The following is an 18,293-nucleotide window of genomic DNA, read 5'->3' on the forward strand; positions in this document are numbered from 1 at the left end:
GCGATCCTCCCACCTCAGCCACCTGAGTAGACAGGACTACAGGCCCATGCCATGCCTGCCTTTTTAAATTTTGAGAGACAGGCTCTCACTATGTTACCCAGGATTGTCTCCAATTTCTGGGCTCAAGTGATCATCCTACCTTGACCTCCCAAAATGCTGGGATTACAAGTGTGAGTCACTGTGCCTGGCCTTTTTTTGGTTTGATTTTGTTTTGACACAGGATCTCCCATCATGCTTTATCACCCTGGGTAGAGTTCAATTATGACTCACTGCAGCTTTGACCTCCTGAGCTCAAGCAATCCTCCTACCTCAGACTCCCAAGTAAGGGGGATTACAGACAAGTGCCACCATGCCTGGCTAACTTTCTATATTTCTATTTTTTAATTTTTGTAGAGATAGGGGTATCATTATGTTGCCCAGGCTGGTCTCAAACTCCAGGCCTCAACATCCCAAAGTGTTAGGATTACAGGCATGAGCCACCATGACTGGCACCAATTTTATTATCACAACCTAGGTATGATTGTATTTGTTTATTCTATGTAGAGTTCACTGAGTTTCTTGGATCTGAGAGTTTATGGTTATCATCAGATTTGGAAAGTTGTAGTAACTGTTTCTTTTTTTCTTTTTCTTTCTTTTTTTTTTTTTTTTTAAGGAAATTGCCCAGGCTGGTCTTGAACTCCTGTGCTCAAAAAATCCTCTCACCTCAGCCTCCCAAAGTGCTGGGATTACAGGCATGAGCCACCATGACAAGCCACTATTTTCTTTTTTTTCTTTTTCTTTTTTTTGATAGGTTCTCATTCTGTTGCCCAGGCTGGAGTGCAGTGGCATGATCTTGGCTCACTGCAACCTACATCTCCCTGGCTCAAGCAATTCTCATGCCTCAGCCTCCTGAGAAGCTGAGATTACAGGTGCATGTCACCAAGTCCAGCTAATTTTTGTATTTTTAGTAGAGACGGGTTTTACCATGTTGGACAGGCTGGTCTCGAACTCCTGATCTCAAATGATCTGCCCGCCTCGGTCCCCCAAAGTGCTAGGATTACAAGTGCGAGCCACCTGCCTGGCCACCCAGACACTATTTCCTAAAGTAATTGTTTTCTACCTTTCCCCACTTTTCTGGAATTCCAATTATACATATATTAGGCAACCTGCTATTGTCCCACATGTTACTGATGTTCTATTACATTTGTTCTAGTACTTTTTTCTCTCTGTGCATCAATGTGAATAGGTTCTACTGCTATACCTTCACATTTAATGATCTTTCCTTCCGCAGTGTCTAATCTGCTGTTAATCACATCCAGTTTTTTCCCCAGTTTTGGATATTGTATTCGGTATTTTTCATCTTTAGATACTACTTGTGAGTCTTTTTTGAGACAAAGTCTCACTCGGTCACCCAGACTGGAATACAGTGGCATGTTCTCAGCTCACTGCAACCTCTGCCTCCCGGGTTCAAGCAATTCTCATGCCTCAGCCTCCCAAGCTGGAATTGCAGGCACACCCCACCATGCCCAGCTAATTTTTGTATTTTTAGTAGAGACAGGGTTTTGCCATGTTAGGTAGGCCGATCTGCCCACCCTCACGTCTGCAGGCGTGAGTCACTACATCCAGCTTGCATCTTTTTATCTATCATTCATCTACCAGTCATTATAATACTTGTATTAACATCTTTGGCTGATAATTCAATCATCAGAATTATTTCTAGTAATTCCACATTTCTAGGTATCTTTCTATTGATTTTTCTCCTGGTTATGGGTCATTTTCCTGATTTTTATTTGTATGCCTAGTAATCTTTTATTAATACATTATTAATGCTAAACATTTTAATTGTTAGGTGCTGGCTTTTACTGTATTCTTTAAAAGAGTTTAGTTTTGGCATATAATTGAGTTACTTAGAATCAGCCTGGTCCTTTCAAAAACCTGCCTTGAAGCTTAGGGTAGGTTTAGAAAGGCCTTTAGATTATAGCTAATTTAACCCCACTATGAGGACTCTAGCCAGTGTCCTATGTATGAAACAGTCTTTCCACTATGCCTAATGGAAACATAAACTATTCCCAGCTCTGTGTGAGCTCCTGGAATTGTTCAGTGTTCTGATTTCCAGTGTGACTTTCTCCAGCATTGTGGACTTCCACACTTTGCATGTGCAGATGAGTGTCCAATCAAAGATCCTCTTACTTCTGTAGATTTCTGTGTAGTTCCTTTTATCCTAGTTTTCTGCCCCACAAATTCTAATTGCCTTGACTTCTCCAAACTCTCCTGGGCTCTATTTGGATTCTCCTACTCTGTGCTACAATCTGGAAATTGCCTGTAGGAACCCCTGTAGGGTTCATATCAGTTATTTCCCTTATCTCAGCGATCACTATCCTGTGCTGCCTGTTCTCTTGTCCAATGTCTGAAAACAGTTGTTTCATGTATTTTTGTCTGGTGTTCTAGCTGTTTACAGTAGGAGAATGATTCTCACAGTAGTTAATCCCTATGGTATCCCTGTTCGTGTTTTAGGTGCTTGTTCTAGAGATTACATATGCATCCTGAAGTTACTACAGTCTCCTTGCACAGAGTAAGAAATGTATGACAGTATAATTCCATCTCCTGCTTTTTGTTCTCTCATGGTTGTATAATCACATATATGCTGTAAAACCCACATCTTGTTTTCTTTCTTGAGACAAGAGTCTTGCTCTGTCGCCCAGGCTGGAGTGCAGTGGCAGGATCTCAGCTCACTGTAAGCTCTGTCTCCTGGGTTCACGCCATTCTCCTGCCTCAGCCTTCCAAGTAGCTGGGACTTCAGGTGCCCACCACCACACCCGGCTAATTTTTTTTTTTTTTTTTTTTTTTTTTTTTTGTATTTTTAGTAGAGACAGGGTTTCACCATGTTAGCCAGGATGGTCTCGATCTCCTGACCTTGTGATCCACCCACCTCGGCCTCCCAAAGTGCTGGGATTACAGGCGTGAGCCACTGCACCTGGTCACATCTTGTTAATGTGTATGTGTTAATGTTTTTTGATAGTCCAGGTCTGCCGGAAACAAATTCTTTCCCTTTTTGATATGTCCAAAAAGTCTTTATTTTGCCATTATTTTTGAAGGCTATTTCTGCTGGGTATAGAAATCTAGGTTAACAGGTTTTTTTTTTTTTTCTTTCAGCACTTTATGGATATCATCCCATTAGCTCCAACATTCCATTTTTTCTTTCTTTTTCTTTCGTTTTTTTGAGATGGAGTCTCACTCTGTCACCAGGTGGGAGTGCAGTGGCGTGATCTCAGCTCACTGCAACTTCCACCTCCTGGGTTCAAGTGATTGTCCTGTCTCAGCCTCCTGAGTAGCTGGGACTACAGGCGTGCACCACCACACCCACTTAATTTTTGTATTTTTAGTAGAGACGGGGTTTCACTATGTTGGCCAGGATGGTGTCGACCTCTTGACCTTGTGATCCGCCCACCTCAGCCTCCCAAAGTTCTGGGATGACAGGTGTGAGCCACTGCAACTGGCCTTCTTTTCTTTTTTAAATAGAGAAGGGGTCTCACTATGTTACCCAGGCTGGACTCGAACTCCTGGGTTCAAGCATGTGCTACCATGCTCAGCTAAGACTCCATTTTGTTCTGGTTCGAAAACATGGATTAGCCATAACCCATGTTGCCATTCTCACATAACTAATGTGTCTTTTATTCTCCTGCTGCTTGTAAGATCTCTTCCATCTTCAATTTTCAGCAGTTTGATTATGACATGCCTACATATGGGATTTTTACATTTGTCGGCTTATTTTTGTTTTGTATTTAACTTCCTTGGGATTTGCTGAACTTCTTGCATTTGCAAATTGATGACTTCATCAGTTTTAGAAGTTCCTGAGCATTGTCTCTTCAAATATGTCTTCTGCCACATTCTCTTCTCTCCTTCTGAAACTCCAATTACATATATGTTAGACCATCTGATATCCCACAGATCTGATATCTCTTTTCTACCCCTCCCTGACTTTTTCTGTCTTTTCTCTTTCCAATCTGTCTTCACATTCACTGATTGTTTCTTTTGCTATGTCCATAAACTGTTAAGCCCATGTAATGAATTCATTTCTGCTAGTATATTTTTCTTTCTCCCTTCCGTCCCCTCCCTTCCCTTTCATTTTCTTTTCTTTCCTTTTTTTGTTTTCCCTGGCCTCTGCTAGTATAGTTTCCATTTCTATTTAATAGAATTTCAACTTGGTTCTTTGGCATAATTTCCATCACTCTACAGAAATCCCCATCTTTTCAAGCATATTGTTAACCTTTATCATTCAATCATCTAGCATTTTTTTCATAATTATCTTTAAATTCCCGTCTGATAATTCTGAAAAATCTGGGTCATCTCTGGGTCTTCCTCTACTGACTATTTCTTCTCTTGACCTTTGGTCACATTTTCTTGCTTTTCTTGTGTCTTGTAACTTTTTATTACACACCAGACATTTTATATAAAAATAGACTACTTATTAAATTAAGTAATATTTTACTTCCAGAAAAAGACATGACTATTTTCTGTCAGGACACTAGAAGGGAGTCTGAGTCAATATAATATGTAACTGAGCTGGGTGTGGGCTATGATGCAGCTTTAATTTGACAGTTAATCACTGGCTTCAAATATTTAAGCAGTGAGATCAAGCCTTTCACTTGAGCAGGTCTAGGATCCGAGCCTAGGTAAAATTACAGAGACCTGCTTGTGCTTCATAGCTAAGCCACCAATTTTTAAAACTGTGGGAGTACCTTACATGTATACCAGAGTAGAACGATTAAGTAAATGGGTGGCTGATGGTAGGAGACAGATTTCTCACTATTGGAGCAGGAGTTTTCAGATAAGCAAGGGCAGGAGGTTAGAATCATCCATGTAGTGATTCAACTGGAACTGAATACATCAATATAAACTCATGTTTAGTTTAATATAGATACAGATGGATACATATAGAAATATTTATAGATATGTAGATATATACAGGGTAGTATAAATACATATATTTTCTGGCTCTGTCAGCTGAGTTGGCCTATGCGCAACAATACCCCAGTAGCAACATGTACACCTAGCACCTAGATCTTGTTTTCTCCATTCTCCAGTAAAAGGAACCAAGGCTCCATGGAGAAATGGCTAATTCTAGGATTGAGACAGAAAAATATACTAGATAAAGCATATATTAAAGCATATACTATATGCTTTAGTCTCTAAATATACTAGAGCATCTTGTAGTGCCAGAAAGTGAGAAAGTGCAAACACACGTACACACACATACACTCACAGTGGTATATCAAAAAGTCATACCAATTGAAAGAGCTCCCAGTGGCCAAAGCTGGAACAACTTGACCAATAAAATAAATAAAGCGATAATAAGATTTTTAACCCAAGGTATAAAATATCCATAAGTCCATACTAATGTTTAAAACAGTGAATGGATACATAAATGAAGAAGAGACAAATCTCCTATGCAGAAGAAATCTAAATAATTTATATAGACACTTTGCCCTTGAGGAGGGGTATCATAACTCTCCATGCCTTAAGTGTAGGCTGCGCATGTGTAACTTCGTTCCAAAGAGTACATGTATGTAAACAGAGGAGAAAAAAGAGTAACTTTGTAGTAAAGAAATACAGAAACACTGCCGGGAGGGGTGGCTCACGCCTGTAATCCCAGCACTTTGGGAGGCCAAGGTGGGCGGATTACGAGGTCAGGAGATTGAGACCATCCTGTCTAACATGGTGAAACCCCATCTCTACTAAAAATACCAAAAATTAGCCGGGCATGGTGGTGGGCGCCTGTAGTTCCAGCTACTCAGGAGGCTGAGGCAGGAGAAAGGCGTGAACTCGGGAGGCGGAGCTTGCAGTGAGCCGAGATCGTGCCACTGCAATCCAGCCTGGGCGACAGAGCGAGACTCCATCTCAAAAAAAAGAAAAAGAAATACACAAACACTACCTCAACCAGATGATCAAGGTCAATATCAACACTGATTAGTCATATTGACAGTATGTCCCCTTAATATAATGTGATGAAAATGGTACTGCTAGGCATAGTGGCACATGTCTGTAGTCCTAACTACTTGGGAGGCTGAAGTGGGAGGATTGCAAGAGCCCAGAAGTTCAAGACCAGCCTAGGCAATACAGTGAGACTCCGTCTCTATTAAAAAAAAAAAAAAAAAAAAAATTAGCCAGGTGTGGTGGCATGCATCTGTAGTCGCAGCTACTCAGGAAGCTGAGGAGGGAGGATCACTTGAGCCCAGGAGTTCAAGGCTGCAGTGAACTGTCATCATACCACTGCACTCCAGCCTGGGTGACAGAGTGAGACACTGTCTCAAAAAAAGGAAAGAAAATTGTACTTAACCTGCATGTTCTTCGTCCCAAAAAGACAAAACCTCACTGTAACAATGATAAAAATACCAAACAGACACCAATAGAAGGACATTCTACAAAATACCTGAACAATACTCCTCAAAACTGTCAAAGTCATCAAAAACAAGAGATGAGAAACTCAAGTCTAAGAAACTGCCACAGCCAAGAGGACCCTAAGGAGATGTGACAACTAAATGAGATCTCAAAACATTAGGTAAATAAAGTATGGAATTATATCAGTAATAATTAGTTAATGAAAATATATCAGTATTAGTTGATTAATTATAACAAATATACCATACTGATAAGGTATTAAAAATAGGAAAAACTAGAGGCAGGATTTATGGGAACTCTCTATACTATCTTGGCAATTTTTCTTTAAATCTGAAACTATTTCAAAAATTCAAGTTTATATTTTAAAAAAGAAAGAAAAAAAAACTGTAGGAGCTCTATCTCTGCGTTAAGCACAACGGTCAGAGTTTGGTTTGCTAGATTCTCCTTGCTCTCCAGTCGCACACCTTGCTTTCTGAAGCTCAAGTGCCCTCACGCAGCCCTGCTCCTCCTCCCCAGCCAGCCTTCTGGAGGGCAGCTTCCTTACATTCTGTGAAGGCCTGAAATGAATTAGAGCAGTTTCACTCACCTCTTCTGCCCTGTCCCCAGTCCTTGATAGCTGAAAACATGGACTGCCAGAGTGTGGGGTTAGAGTTACCTCCAGCTCTTCCCCTGCCTGCAGCATTCCAGAACTGAAAGCCTGGAGTGCCTCTGCTAGACTTCTCTCAGCAATCCTGCCTTCTGAGGGTGGTTGCCCTATACTTGGGAGAGGTTCAAATGCCTCAGGTAGTATCTATGCCAGTCCGTCACTGGCCCAGGCTTTTGGCTTACTACTCCTGAACATTCAGTGAACATCTGAGAGTAGGAGCTGGAGCGTGGGTGTATACTTGCTCTTTGGTGCAAGAGTTGCAAGGGCTTCTCAGGATCCTAACCCGTCATACCAGCCCATACGTGGCCATTAAAAATCTGATTTAAAAAAATGTGGCTAGGCATGGTGGCTCATGCCTGTAATCCCAGCACTTTGGGAGGCTAAGGCAGGCAGATCACCTGAGGTCGGGAGTTCCAAACCAGCCTAACCAACATGGAGAAACCCCGTCGCTACTAAAAATACAAAATTAGCCAGGCGTGGTGGCGCACGCTTGTAATCCTAGCTACTCGGGAGGCTGAGGCAGGAAAATTGCTTGAACCTGGGAGGCAGAGGTTGTGGTGAGCCAAGATTGCACCACTGCACTTGTTGCCTGGGCAACAAGAGCGAAACTCCATCTCAAAAAAAAAAAAAAAAAAAAAAATGTGGCTGGTTTCTCCTTTCCCCTCATGTATGGTAGATTCCTATTCCTTTTGTTATTCCATCCTAGAGCAACCACGAGTTTCTTCTCTACTATGAAAGTTTGATTAATTTCTGGAGTTTGGTTCATTTAGGTTCCCTTGTATCCTCAGCTCTTCGATGGGTTTTTAGAAACCATACTTCTTATCCGGCTTTTATAGGTTTTCAAGTACAAGAATGGCAGTATCTTGTAATTTTGTACATCTGAAGAGGAAGCCAAATTCTTTCCCCAGACATTGAAAGGTTCAGTCCCTCAGTACATTAAGGTCTCTGCTCAAAAGTCACCTTTTCAAAGCAGTTTCCCGTATTAAACTATCTAAAGATTGAACAGATCCCAGTCACCCTTCATGCCTTTATCCTGCTTTACTTTTCTTCCATTGCCCTCATTTCCATCTGAAATGTATTTGTCTCATTGTTTAACTATCTCCTCCACAAGGGCAGGAATTTTATTTTTCTTATTTGTCAGTATAGCCCCAACTATAAAACAATGATAGGGAGCAAATATGATTCTTTATAAACTATAAGTTTAAACTTGCTTTAAAACTAATTAACTAAATAGAAAATTATTGTTGCATATTATAAAAGAAAAAGTACTTTTATGGGAGATAAGAAGTTTTGAAGCTTAAAAAAAAAGAACCTGTGTGATCAGTTCCATTCTGTCCTTAGAAAACTTATTATTCTTTATCATATATACTTTTTCCAGTGAAATCGTTTTGTGCACACTTACTGCTTTCTCATATCTTGCTATCAACCCAGGTTCTAAACAGGAATTACAGATATTCTTCACAATAGAATAAGACAATTAGCAATTGTTCTTAATGAATGGTAAAAAGAACAATATTCATTACTTGTTAATTATTACTCAGCTTTTTTTGAAAATGATCCAAATGGCATCTGGAAACAGCATAACACTAAAAATTAGACTGCAGTAGAAAATAAGAACAATGTTTTGATGATTAGACATAATAGAAAGGACTGTAAAAAGAGAATAGAAATAAGAAGGAAAAATTTAGATATTGCAGAAGTGACACAGTAAATCTTAGGATTTCAAAAATATTAATTAAATACCTCAGATTAACCAAGAGGCCTAAAGCACAAGCTAACTAGTCTTTTAAAAGAAACCAATTGGGCACGGTGGCTCACAAAGTAAAACAATATAAGAAGCAAAACGCTAAAAAATTAAAATTAATTAAAAATTAGTTTTTTCCCTTGCTAGAGATTTTCTGTCTAGACATCAATTGCAAAACTCCGCATAAAGCAATATAGTTAAAAAAGACTACTCTGGAATCAGATCTTAGTGTTAATCTCAGCTTCATCATTCGCCAACTATGTGACCTTTGGCAAGTTAACCTTCCAAAACAGCATCGAAGGGTTTAAGGACCATTGAGCCCTTCAACAATGGTCTGAGTGCACTAGGCTGAGTGCAATGACATCATCATGGCTCACTGCAACCTCAACTTCCTAGGCTCAGTTGATCCTCCTGCCTCAGCCTCCTGAGTAGCTGAAACTACTAGGTGCATGCCACCATGCCCAGCTCATTTTTTATTTTTTGTAGAGACAGGGTCTCACTATGTTGGCAGGCTGGTCTCAAACTCCTGGGTTCAGGTGATCCTCCTGCTGCGGCCTCCCAAAGTATTAGGATTTCAGGTGTGAGTCACCGTGCCTGTCCTATGAAGTCATTACAAAGAAATTAAATTAATTGGTTTCATTGGCAGTATTGAATTTCAAAGCAGAAGTGGTGCTTAAGAGAAATAATGCCTTTGGAGTAATTTCTGATGCTAGATGAAACTCATATCTCATTTAAAGTGTCAGTCCTGAATTTTATGTTTGGACGATTATCAGTTATTTCTTAAAGCTTGAAGTGAACTCTGGCTCTGTAGGATAAATTAATCTTTATTCCTTTAATCTGTATTCATATTAAACAGATCAAATTGTTTTTTTAGAGTAATGTAAAATTAAGGGACTTCTTTTGTTAGGTGAATTTCTCAGGTTTTAAGATATCAGTATCATTGTGGACACTGAATACATTGTCTACTAAATTCTGTAATTTTAACTTACAATTCTCAGTAACTGGCTGGGTGCGGTGGCTCATGTCTGGGCACTCTGGGAGGCCAAGGCGGCAGATCACCTGAGGTCAGGAGTTCAAGACCAGCCTGGCCAACAGGGTGAAACCCTGTCTCTACTAAAAATACAAAAAAATGAGCCAGGTGTGGTGGTGGGTGCCTGTAATCCCAGCTACTGGGGAGGCTGAGGCAGGAGAATTGCTTAAATCCAAGAGGTGGAGGTTGCAGTGAGCCGAGAACGTGCCATTGCACTCCAGCCTGGGTAAGAAGAGTGAAACTCCATTTGAAAAATAAATAAATAATAAAAATAAAAATACAAAAATTAGCTGGGCATGGCGATGGGTGCCTGTCATCCCAACTACTCGGGAGGCTGAGGCAGGAGAATTGCTTGAACTCGGGAGGTGGAGGTTGCAATGAGCCGAGATCACGCCACTGCACTCCAGCCTGGGCTACAAGAGTGAAACTCGTTCTCAAAAAAATAATAATAATAATAATTCCCAGTAATTTTTGCAATTTTTTTGGTACCTAAAATAATTTCTGTTATTGTGTTGGATAACTTTGTCAACTTCGCCTTGGGAATATCTAAATATAGGTAGCTGCATTCGAGCCAGAGGAATATTGGTTTCTTTTGTTGTTGCTTATTTCTGAGGCAGCCTTGCTTTGTCATCCAGGCTGGAGTGCATTGGCACAATCATGGCTCACTGCAGCCTTGACCTCCTGGGCTCATGTGATCCTCCCAAACCAGCCTCCCAAGTAGTTGGGACTACAGGTGCACACCACCATGCCTGGCTAATTTTCAAAATTTTTTGTAGGGATAGAGTTTTGCTATGTCACCCAGGCTGGTTTTGAAGTCCTAGGCTCAAGCAGTCTTCCTACCTTGGCCTCCCAAAGTGCTGGGATTACAGGTATGAGCTACTATACCCAGCTGAGAAACATTGGGTTTTAATCAAGATTATTGTCTGAATATTGAGTCTTAATGACTTTTTTGATTTTGGTTTTTTGGCCATAGTATTAAGTATGCAGTTGATAACCTTCTGTACTAACTAGAAGTAGTATAGAAACTGCAAAAAAAAAAAAAAAAAAAAAAAAAAAACCGGTAAAATGTTGATGGCTGCTATTTTTATTTAACTAATGAATGATGATGTCATTGCACTCGGCCTAGTCAATGGAGCAAGATTCTGTCTCAAAAAAAAACAATTTTTTTTTAACTACAATGACTTTATCTTATGCAAATTTACAAAGGGTGTATAAATATATGTTAAAACAAATGTAAGAGGATGAGCTGATAATCACCAGTGAGCTATAGGAGCAGAGACACAGTGTCATCAGTGAAGGAGAGAGAAACATCTCTAAACCACCCAACACAATTAACGTGGTGTCTTCCACAGACTTTTTTCTTTTTTTTTTTTTTGAGATAGGGTCTTATTCTGTCACCCAGGCTGCAGTGCAGTGGTACATCACAGTTCACTGCAGCCTCAACCTCCTGGGCTCAAGTGATCCTCTTGCCTCAGCATCCCAAGTAGTTGGGACCAAAGGTGCGCCTCACCATGCCCAGCTCATTTTTGTATTTTTCGTAGAGACAGGATCTCACCATGTTTCCGAGGCTGGTCTTAAGCCCCTGGGCTCAAGCAATCACCTGCCTCAGCCTCCCAAAGTGCTGAGATTACAGGCATGAGCCACTGTGTATAGCCTCACATAGATTAAGTGAGGTCACTGTATGTGAGGTAATTGTATAATAGTTTTCAAAAATGTTATTTTACATCCAAGAAATTGTACATACAATTATCTACTTCTGTCACTTTAAACTTTATATCAATTTTTATTCACAAAAACATGAACTATTTCAGACATTATAATTAACAAAACAATTTTTATTCATTTAAGTCCATTTCAAATCCAAGATTCATGTTATAAAACCACTCCCCCTCCCTGAACTACGCATCTCTATTTAAATTTTGATTCAATAATGTTTTCCATGGAAATAACAAAACTCAAGTCCTCTGTATTAGCAAACTGTGTAATAAAATAGGAAATTCACTAAGGAAGGGCAAAGCAGGAGCCCTGTATGTGACTTTTAGATAACTGTCCTCAAACCAAACTAAACACTTTCAATTCCAAGCATATTTCAAAATTTTAGGAGAAGTAGGTGGATGGAGTAAGGAGATCGTGAGAACTAACTCACTACTGCGAGGACAACACCATGCCATGAGGGATCTGCCCCATGACCCAAACACCTCCCACCAGACCCCACCTCAAACACTGGGAATTACAATTCAACATGAGATTTGGTGGGGACATATATACAAGCTCTATTAGGGTGAGAGCAAAGTTCTGGAACTAGATAATAGTGAGGGTTGCATAACAACGTGAACGTACTTAATGCAGCTGAAATTTTTATGCAATGTAAATATAGATCTCAATCAATAAAAGAAACAGTACACCAGCCTGACCAACAACTACTAAAAATGCAAAACTTACTGAGGCATGCACACCTGTAGTTCCAGCTACCCTGGAGGCTGAGGTGACAGAATTGCTTGAGCCTGTGAGGCGGAGGTTGCAGTGACCCAAGATCACACCACTGTACTTCAGCCTGGGTGACAGAGACCCAGACGTACAAAAAAAAGAAAAAAGAAACACTAAATAACACTACATAACAGAAAGTAGACATTGACATCTCATCGAAGAAAGTCACCTTCTAAAATAAATGTTGATTATTTTGGTATCCCGTTAAAAACCTTATTGGGACTCATGCCTGTAATCCCAGCACTTTGGGAGGCCAAGGCGGGTGGATCACGAGGTCAGGAGATCAAGACCATCCTGGCTAACACGGTGAAACCCTATCCCTACTAAAAAAAAAAAAAAAAATTAGCTGGGCATGGTGGCAGGCACCTGTAGTGCCAGATAATCAGGAGGCTGAGGCAGGAGAATGGCGTAAACCCGGGAGGTGGGGCTTGCAGTGAGCCGAGATCGAGCCACTGCACTCCAGCCTGGGCGACAGAGTGAGACTCCATCTCAAAGACAAAAATAAACAAACAAAAAATAAAAACACCTTATTATTAACTTGATAAGTACATTATAAACATTTCAAAATGAAACCTTTTTCTATAATGTCAATCCGTGAGCTTTTCTATTTATTAGGAATTCTCATAACACTCTTAGCACCAGCTTTCCATGCTTCTTAGTCTGCCTGGGCAGGAATCAATTTTACATAGTGTTGGGTGTCCAAGGGAGAAAATATAGTCCTGGGTTCTTAGTTTCTATATCTGGTTGGGCCAGTAAAGCCCCTTCCTCATCCCTCCTTTCCACTTATCACCATAGACAGAAACTAAAAACCATGGCTTCAGGCTGCTAGAAGCATACAACGAAACAAAATCGAACAACAACAACAAAATAACGAAGGACGGACAGGCTAGGAAGTGAATTTTAAAATGGGCAGAATATTTGATTAAATTTAGCTTGCCAATATTGTGTTAAATTTTAATACAGGAGAGTAACATATTTATTTCTAATAAACAAGATCAGCAGAAGATGAAAAACTTTTTAGATACCAAAATGTACCTTGGTCTCCTGTAGCACTCAAGAATCGGGAATCTCTCTTGTGGCACTCATGATTGTAGCATTTTTTGTTTGTTTGTTTGTTTGTTTTGACAGTCAGTGGAGAAACACAACAAGAAAAAAAAAAAGGCCACACCAAATGCAATAACAAGCCCATCAATTTCTTTTACCTCAAATGCAACAGAAAATACCACTTTTGGCCAGGTGCAGTGGCTCACGCCTATAATCTCAGAACTTTGGGAAACCAAGGCAGGCGGATCACTGGAGGTCAGGAGTTCAAGACCAGCCTGACCAACATGGTGAAACCTCATTTCTACTAAAAATACGAAATCAGCCAGGCATGGTGACACGTACCTGTGATGCCAGCTCCTTGGGAGGGGAGGCTGAGGTGGAAGAATCACTTGAACCTAGGAGGTGGAGGATGCAGTGAGCCGAGATCACGCCACTGCACTCCAGTCTGGCCATCAGGGCGAGACTCTGTCTCAATTTAAAAAAAAAAAAGAAAGAAAGAAAATATCACTTTTGCTGAACCTGATTATAGGCAAGGCCAAATTCAGTCACTTGCAAAATAATATGCCCAACATTCATTCACAATGTTCCCGCCTGCTCTTAATGGGTTTTGAGTAGAGCAGGCTCTCAAAAGCCATGAATTATATGAATTATTAAATTAAACAACAGTTTCCATTTAAAATAATAACATTTATTTGGGAATATACAAACCAGACAATGAACTAGATGTTTTCTACATATCATTATTCACTTTAGCCTCATAATACTTTACGGATAGGTTAAGTAACTTGCCTAAGATCACCACACTAGTACATTCAAAAGCCAGGATTCAGGCTGGGCTCAGTGGCTCACACCTGTAATCCCAACACTGTGAGGCCAAAGCTGGTGGATTGCTTAAGCCCAGGAGTTTGAGACCAGCCTGGGCAACATGGTGAAACTCTGTCTCTACCAAAAATAGAAAAATTAGCCAGGCATAGTGGAGCACACCTCTAGTCCTAGCTACTCAGGTGGCTGAGGTGGGAGAATCACCTGAGCCTGGGAGGCGGAGGTTGCAGTGAGCAGAGATCACATCACTGCACCCCAGCCTGGGCCACAGAGCAAGGCCTGTCTCAAAAAATAAAAAATTAAAACTAAAAAGCCAGGATTTAAACCAAGGTATATCATACATAAAATCATTTTTTGCTAAAACACTTTTTTTTTTTTTTTTTTTTTGAGATGGAGTTTCACTCTTGTTGTCCAGGCTGGAGTGCAATGATACGATCTTGGCTCACCACAGCCTTCACCTCCTGGATTCAAGCAATTCTCCTGCCTCAGCCTCCCAAGTAGCTGGGATTACAGGCATGCACCACCATGCCCGGCTAATTTTGTATTTTTAGTAGAGATGGGGTTTCTCCATGTTGAGGCTGGTCTCGAACTCCTGACCTCATGTGATCTGCCCACCTCAGCCTCCCAAAGTGCTGGGATTACAGGCGTGAGCCACCGTGCCCGGCCTCAAACACTCAAGTGTGGGCTGCAAAGGAAATATTTTCAGTTTACTTGGCAAACATTAATATTCTCTCTTGAATACAGCTTCTAAATGTTAAGGAATGAGAAAGAAGAACATACTTGAAAAGAATATTACTGAAAAATGCAGTGAGATGTCTGGAAGAAACAAGCAATGGTTATGTGCCTACTATGTGCCACAGACTGTGCTGGCTATATTAAAAACCTTGACACTTCACTGTTACAGCAACCTTGGGAGGGAAATATTGGTAATCTCTTTTACATATGAAGAAACTGAAACGTAGAGAAGCCTTCAAGGTTACAGAAGTTGCAAGTGACAGAGTTGGAATTGGAAATCAAATTCAGCTCATTAATACATATTACTAGTGCTTACTAGAGGGCATTTTGAATAGAATATTAGAAATCCCATCACATACAGCTCAAAACAACCTATTTTTTCTTCGCTTAGGGAGTTGTTGTGAAACTGAAAAATTCCTATAGATTTTTCTTTCAATAATCTTATTTTAAATAATTATCCACGCTTAGGTTACATATATACGTTAAGTGCTGCCCATAAACTCCAAAAGTTGATTGCTATGAAAACCAAACAGGCATCCAGTAGTAAATGTGAAAATATAAGCAATTCTGTCCTATATACATGATTTTGAACATACTGACAGATGGAGAAAACCACTTTGGAAAAGATACTTCCCATGTTCTAGAGATGATTTAAACCATTAAGCAATCTATGAAGCTTCTGAAGGTCTGTCAGATTTTAAATGACAACAGTGAAATTTTAAAACAAGAACAGGAGATGTCAGCACCAAATCTAGTTTAACATTAATAATAAGTGAGCCAATAAATAGGTCTATGTTTGCCCAGGAAGGTTTTGCTTATTATTCAGTTGGAAAGCCAGAAGGAAACTGGTTTTAACTCTTAATACAACCTGTATCATGACATCATCACTTTACCAGAAATGTAGCTGATGTCAGCACAAGACTGAGACAGTTCACATTTAAAAGTGTTGTTTCCTCTCCAACTATCTTCATAATTCATTCATGGTATAGGATTGAGACTATTTCCTTAAGTGGAAAAAAATGGGTAATCAACATTGAGAACTTTCCACGTGCCAGATACTGTATGAACTGTCTTATTTAATTTTCATAGCCACCCTGCAAGATATCCTCATCTTTTTAGAGGAAGAAACAAGTTTCAAGAAATGAAGTAGCTTTTCTAAGGCCACAGCTATAGTAAAGAGGCGGAGCTGACATTCAAGCTTGGATATGAATTACTATAATTTCCACAGCACTACACAGCTGTCATTTTCTTTACCTGCAAAACTAAATAAATAATGTTAAAAATAAAAGATGGATGATCTCCAAGATCTCTAAACATTAACATTTTACAATAAACTGGTTGAGGTGACACATGCCTATATTTTCAGCTACTCAGGAGTTTGAGACTGGCCTGGATAACATAGCAAGACCCTGTCTCTAAATTTACAAAACAAATTACAACAAGATAATCTTAGACCGGAGAAAGGAAAGTGAAATAGCTATTTGGATTACAAACTGTTTTAGTACCTCAAATGTAATGTGTGGTGGTGACAATATCTTTGATTCCTGGGAAGGTCATTGTGAAAGGGAATATAAAATGCCTTGAAGTCAAAATACAAGGCTCTCAAACAGAAAAATAAATATAACATTTAAGTATTATCAACAGAGAACCAAGTTAGAAAAAACTAGTCATAGTCTAAAACAATGTTATTTAAAGGACTGTAGTCACCAGTGTAAACTGACTCAGGCCACACTTCCCAGGGTCCATGCCGTGGACAACTGACTAATCTCTCTATAAATACTAAAAGATAATAAGATTCCATAACCAAACAAGAAGGGGAAATGCTGGATTTAATGTTAAGCCTGTTTCCATACTGGTTATAGGCTTGAGAGCCCTATGGGGCAAGTCTTTCTGGGTTTGAATCCCAGCTCTTCCATTCTAGCTTAGCCATGTGACTTAAATGAGACAGAGTTGCTGTAGAGACTGGAAACAGTAATGCATGTGGGAGCCTTAGAACAGAGCCTTAGACAGTGCTCAATAAATGTTAAATCATTAATAGTAACATCATTTCCCAGAGCCTTTATTAATCTAAGTTGATGTTCATTGTGAATTACCAAGGGTATAGAGTTTGCAGTTTCTCAAACTTACTGGGTAATGGAACCCACTTTTTCATAGAATATCCCTCGAGAAAACTGGTTAATGTCTTTAAAAGAAACAAAACTCTTCAAAACAACAGAGAATTCCATCACCAAAATAAAATGTTGTTTTTTGTTTTTTTGGGTTTTTTGTGACAGGGTCTCCCTCTGTTGCCCAGGTTGGAGTGCAATGGCACAATCACAGCTCATTGCAGCCTCAACTTCCTGGACTCAAGCGATCCTCCCACCTCAGCCTTTCAAGTAGCTGGGACTACAGGTGCAAGCCACCATACCTGACTAATTTTTTGTAGAAACAAAGTTTTGCCATGTTGCCCAGGTTGGTTTCAAACTCCTGGGCTCAAGCCATCTGCCCATCTCGGCCTCCCAAAGTTCTGGGATTATAGGCATGAGCCACCATGCCCAGCCTAAAGTGTTTTTAAAAATTGAATTTTTCTTCACCAAATTTTCCCTACCTCTTATCTGCTACCACCTGCCTTTGAGATAAAGTTCTTTCTTTTTTTTTCTTTTTTTTTTTTTTTTTGAGATGGAGTTTCACTCTTGTTGCCCAGGCTGGAGTGCAAAGGCGCAATCTCAGCTCATCGAAACCTTCCACCTCCCAGGTTCAAGTGATTCTCCTGCCTCAGCCTCCCAAGTAGCTGGGATTACAGGCAAGTGCCACCACGCCCAGCTAATTTTGTATTTTTAAGAGAGACTGGGTTTCTCAATGTTGGTCAGGCTGGTCTCAAACTCTTGACCTCAGGTAATCCGCCCACCTCGGCCTCCCAAAGTGCTGGGATTACAGGCATGAGCCACCTTGCCCAACTGGAGCTAAAGTTCTAATAGATGACACTCTCTGATGTTCACTAAAGACTTGGGAACGTTGTCTCTACTTCATAAACCCACGCCATAGCTGAATCCTGTATTCTGTCATAACCAGCAACTGCTCCTCCTGTTCAATCTTCAATTCCACTATCCAGTCTTGAACACCAACCACTTTATTTCCCAGCAGCCACCTTCTGGTTTCATTTGTTCCCTATTCAGCCTAGACTCAATGGCCCACCACTTCAAACACTCTCACTACTGAAATCTCTTGCCTCCTTACCCTGTCACCCTGACACATAAAACCCAGGCCAAGATCAATCCAACTGTTCAATTGTGTGCTCACCCAGGTTACTGAGCCCCGAGAGAAGAAGGAAATCATTCATACAAATATATATACGACAGCCGTGAAAAACCCATGATTCCATTTTTTCTAAGTATTCCCACTCAGCTTGCCCTCTCACTTCCCTCAGA

The 18,293-nt window shown here is 40.2% G+C and overlaps 1 protein-coding gene across 17 annotated transcripts in view; it reads right to left on the reverse strand.

Annotated features, from left to right (window-relative positions):
- SHLD2 (shieldin complex subunit 2) overlaps window positions 1-18,293 on the reverse strand; it is an 88,609-nt gene that overhangs the window by 50,245 nt on the left and 20,071 nt on the right. For 8 of the 17 annotated variants that reach the window (XR_013398046.1, XR_013398045.1, XM_077946405.1 and 5 more), the window contains exons 2-3: window positions 13,672-13,794; window positions 12,241-12,352 (exon numbers count right to left, since the gene is read on the reverse strand). The exons of 4 other annotated variants lie outside the window; for them this stretch is intronic. Coding sequence is in view for 6 of the 13 variants with exons in the window: in XM_077946405.1 (XP_077802531.1) it covers window positions 12,241-12,352; window positions 13,672-13,782 (223 nt within the window). In the remaining 7 variants the exon portion in view is untranslated. Of the gene's footprint in view, window positions 1-9,268; window positions 9,368-12,240; window positions 12,353-13,671; window positions 13,795-18,293 lie in introns of all 17 variants that reach the window. 5 more of the 17 variants (XM_015147056.3, XM_077946406.1, XM_077946404.1 and 2 more) reach the window with 3 other exon arrangements.

This window comes from Macaca mulatta, chromosome 9 (assembly GCF_049350105.2).
Source record: "Macaca mulatta isolate MMU2019108-1 chromosome 9, T2T-MMU8v2.0, whole genome shotgun sequence".
NCBI lineage: Eukaryota > Metazoa > Chordata > Mammalia > Primates > Cercopithecidae > Macaca > Macaca mulatta.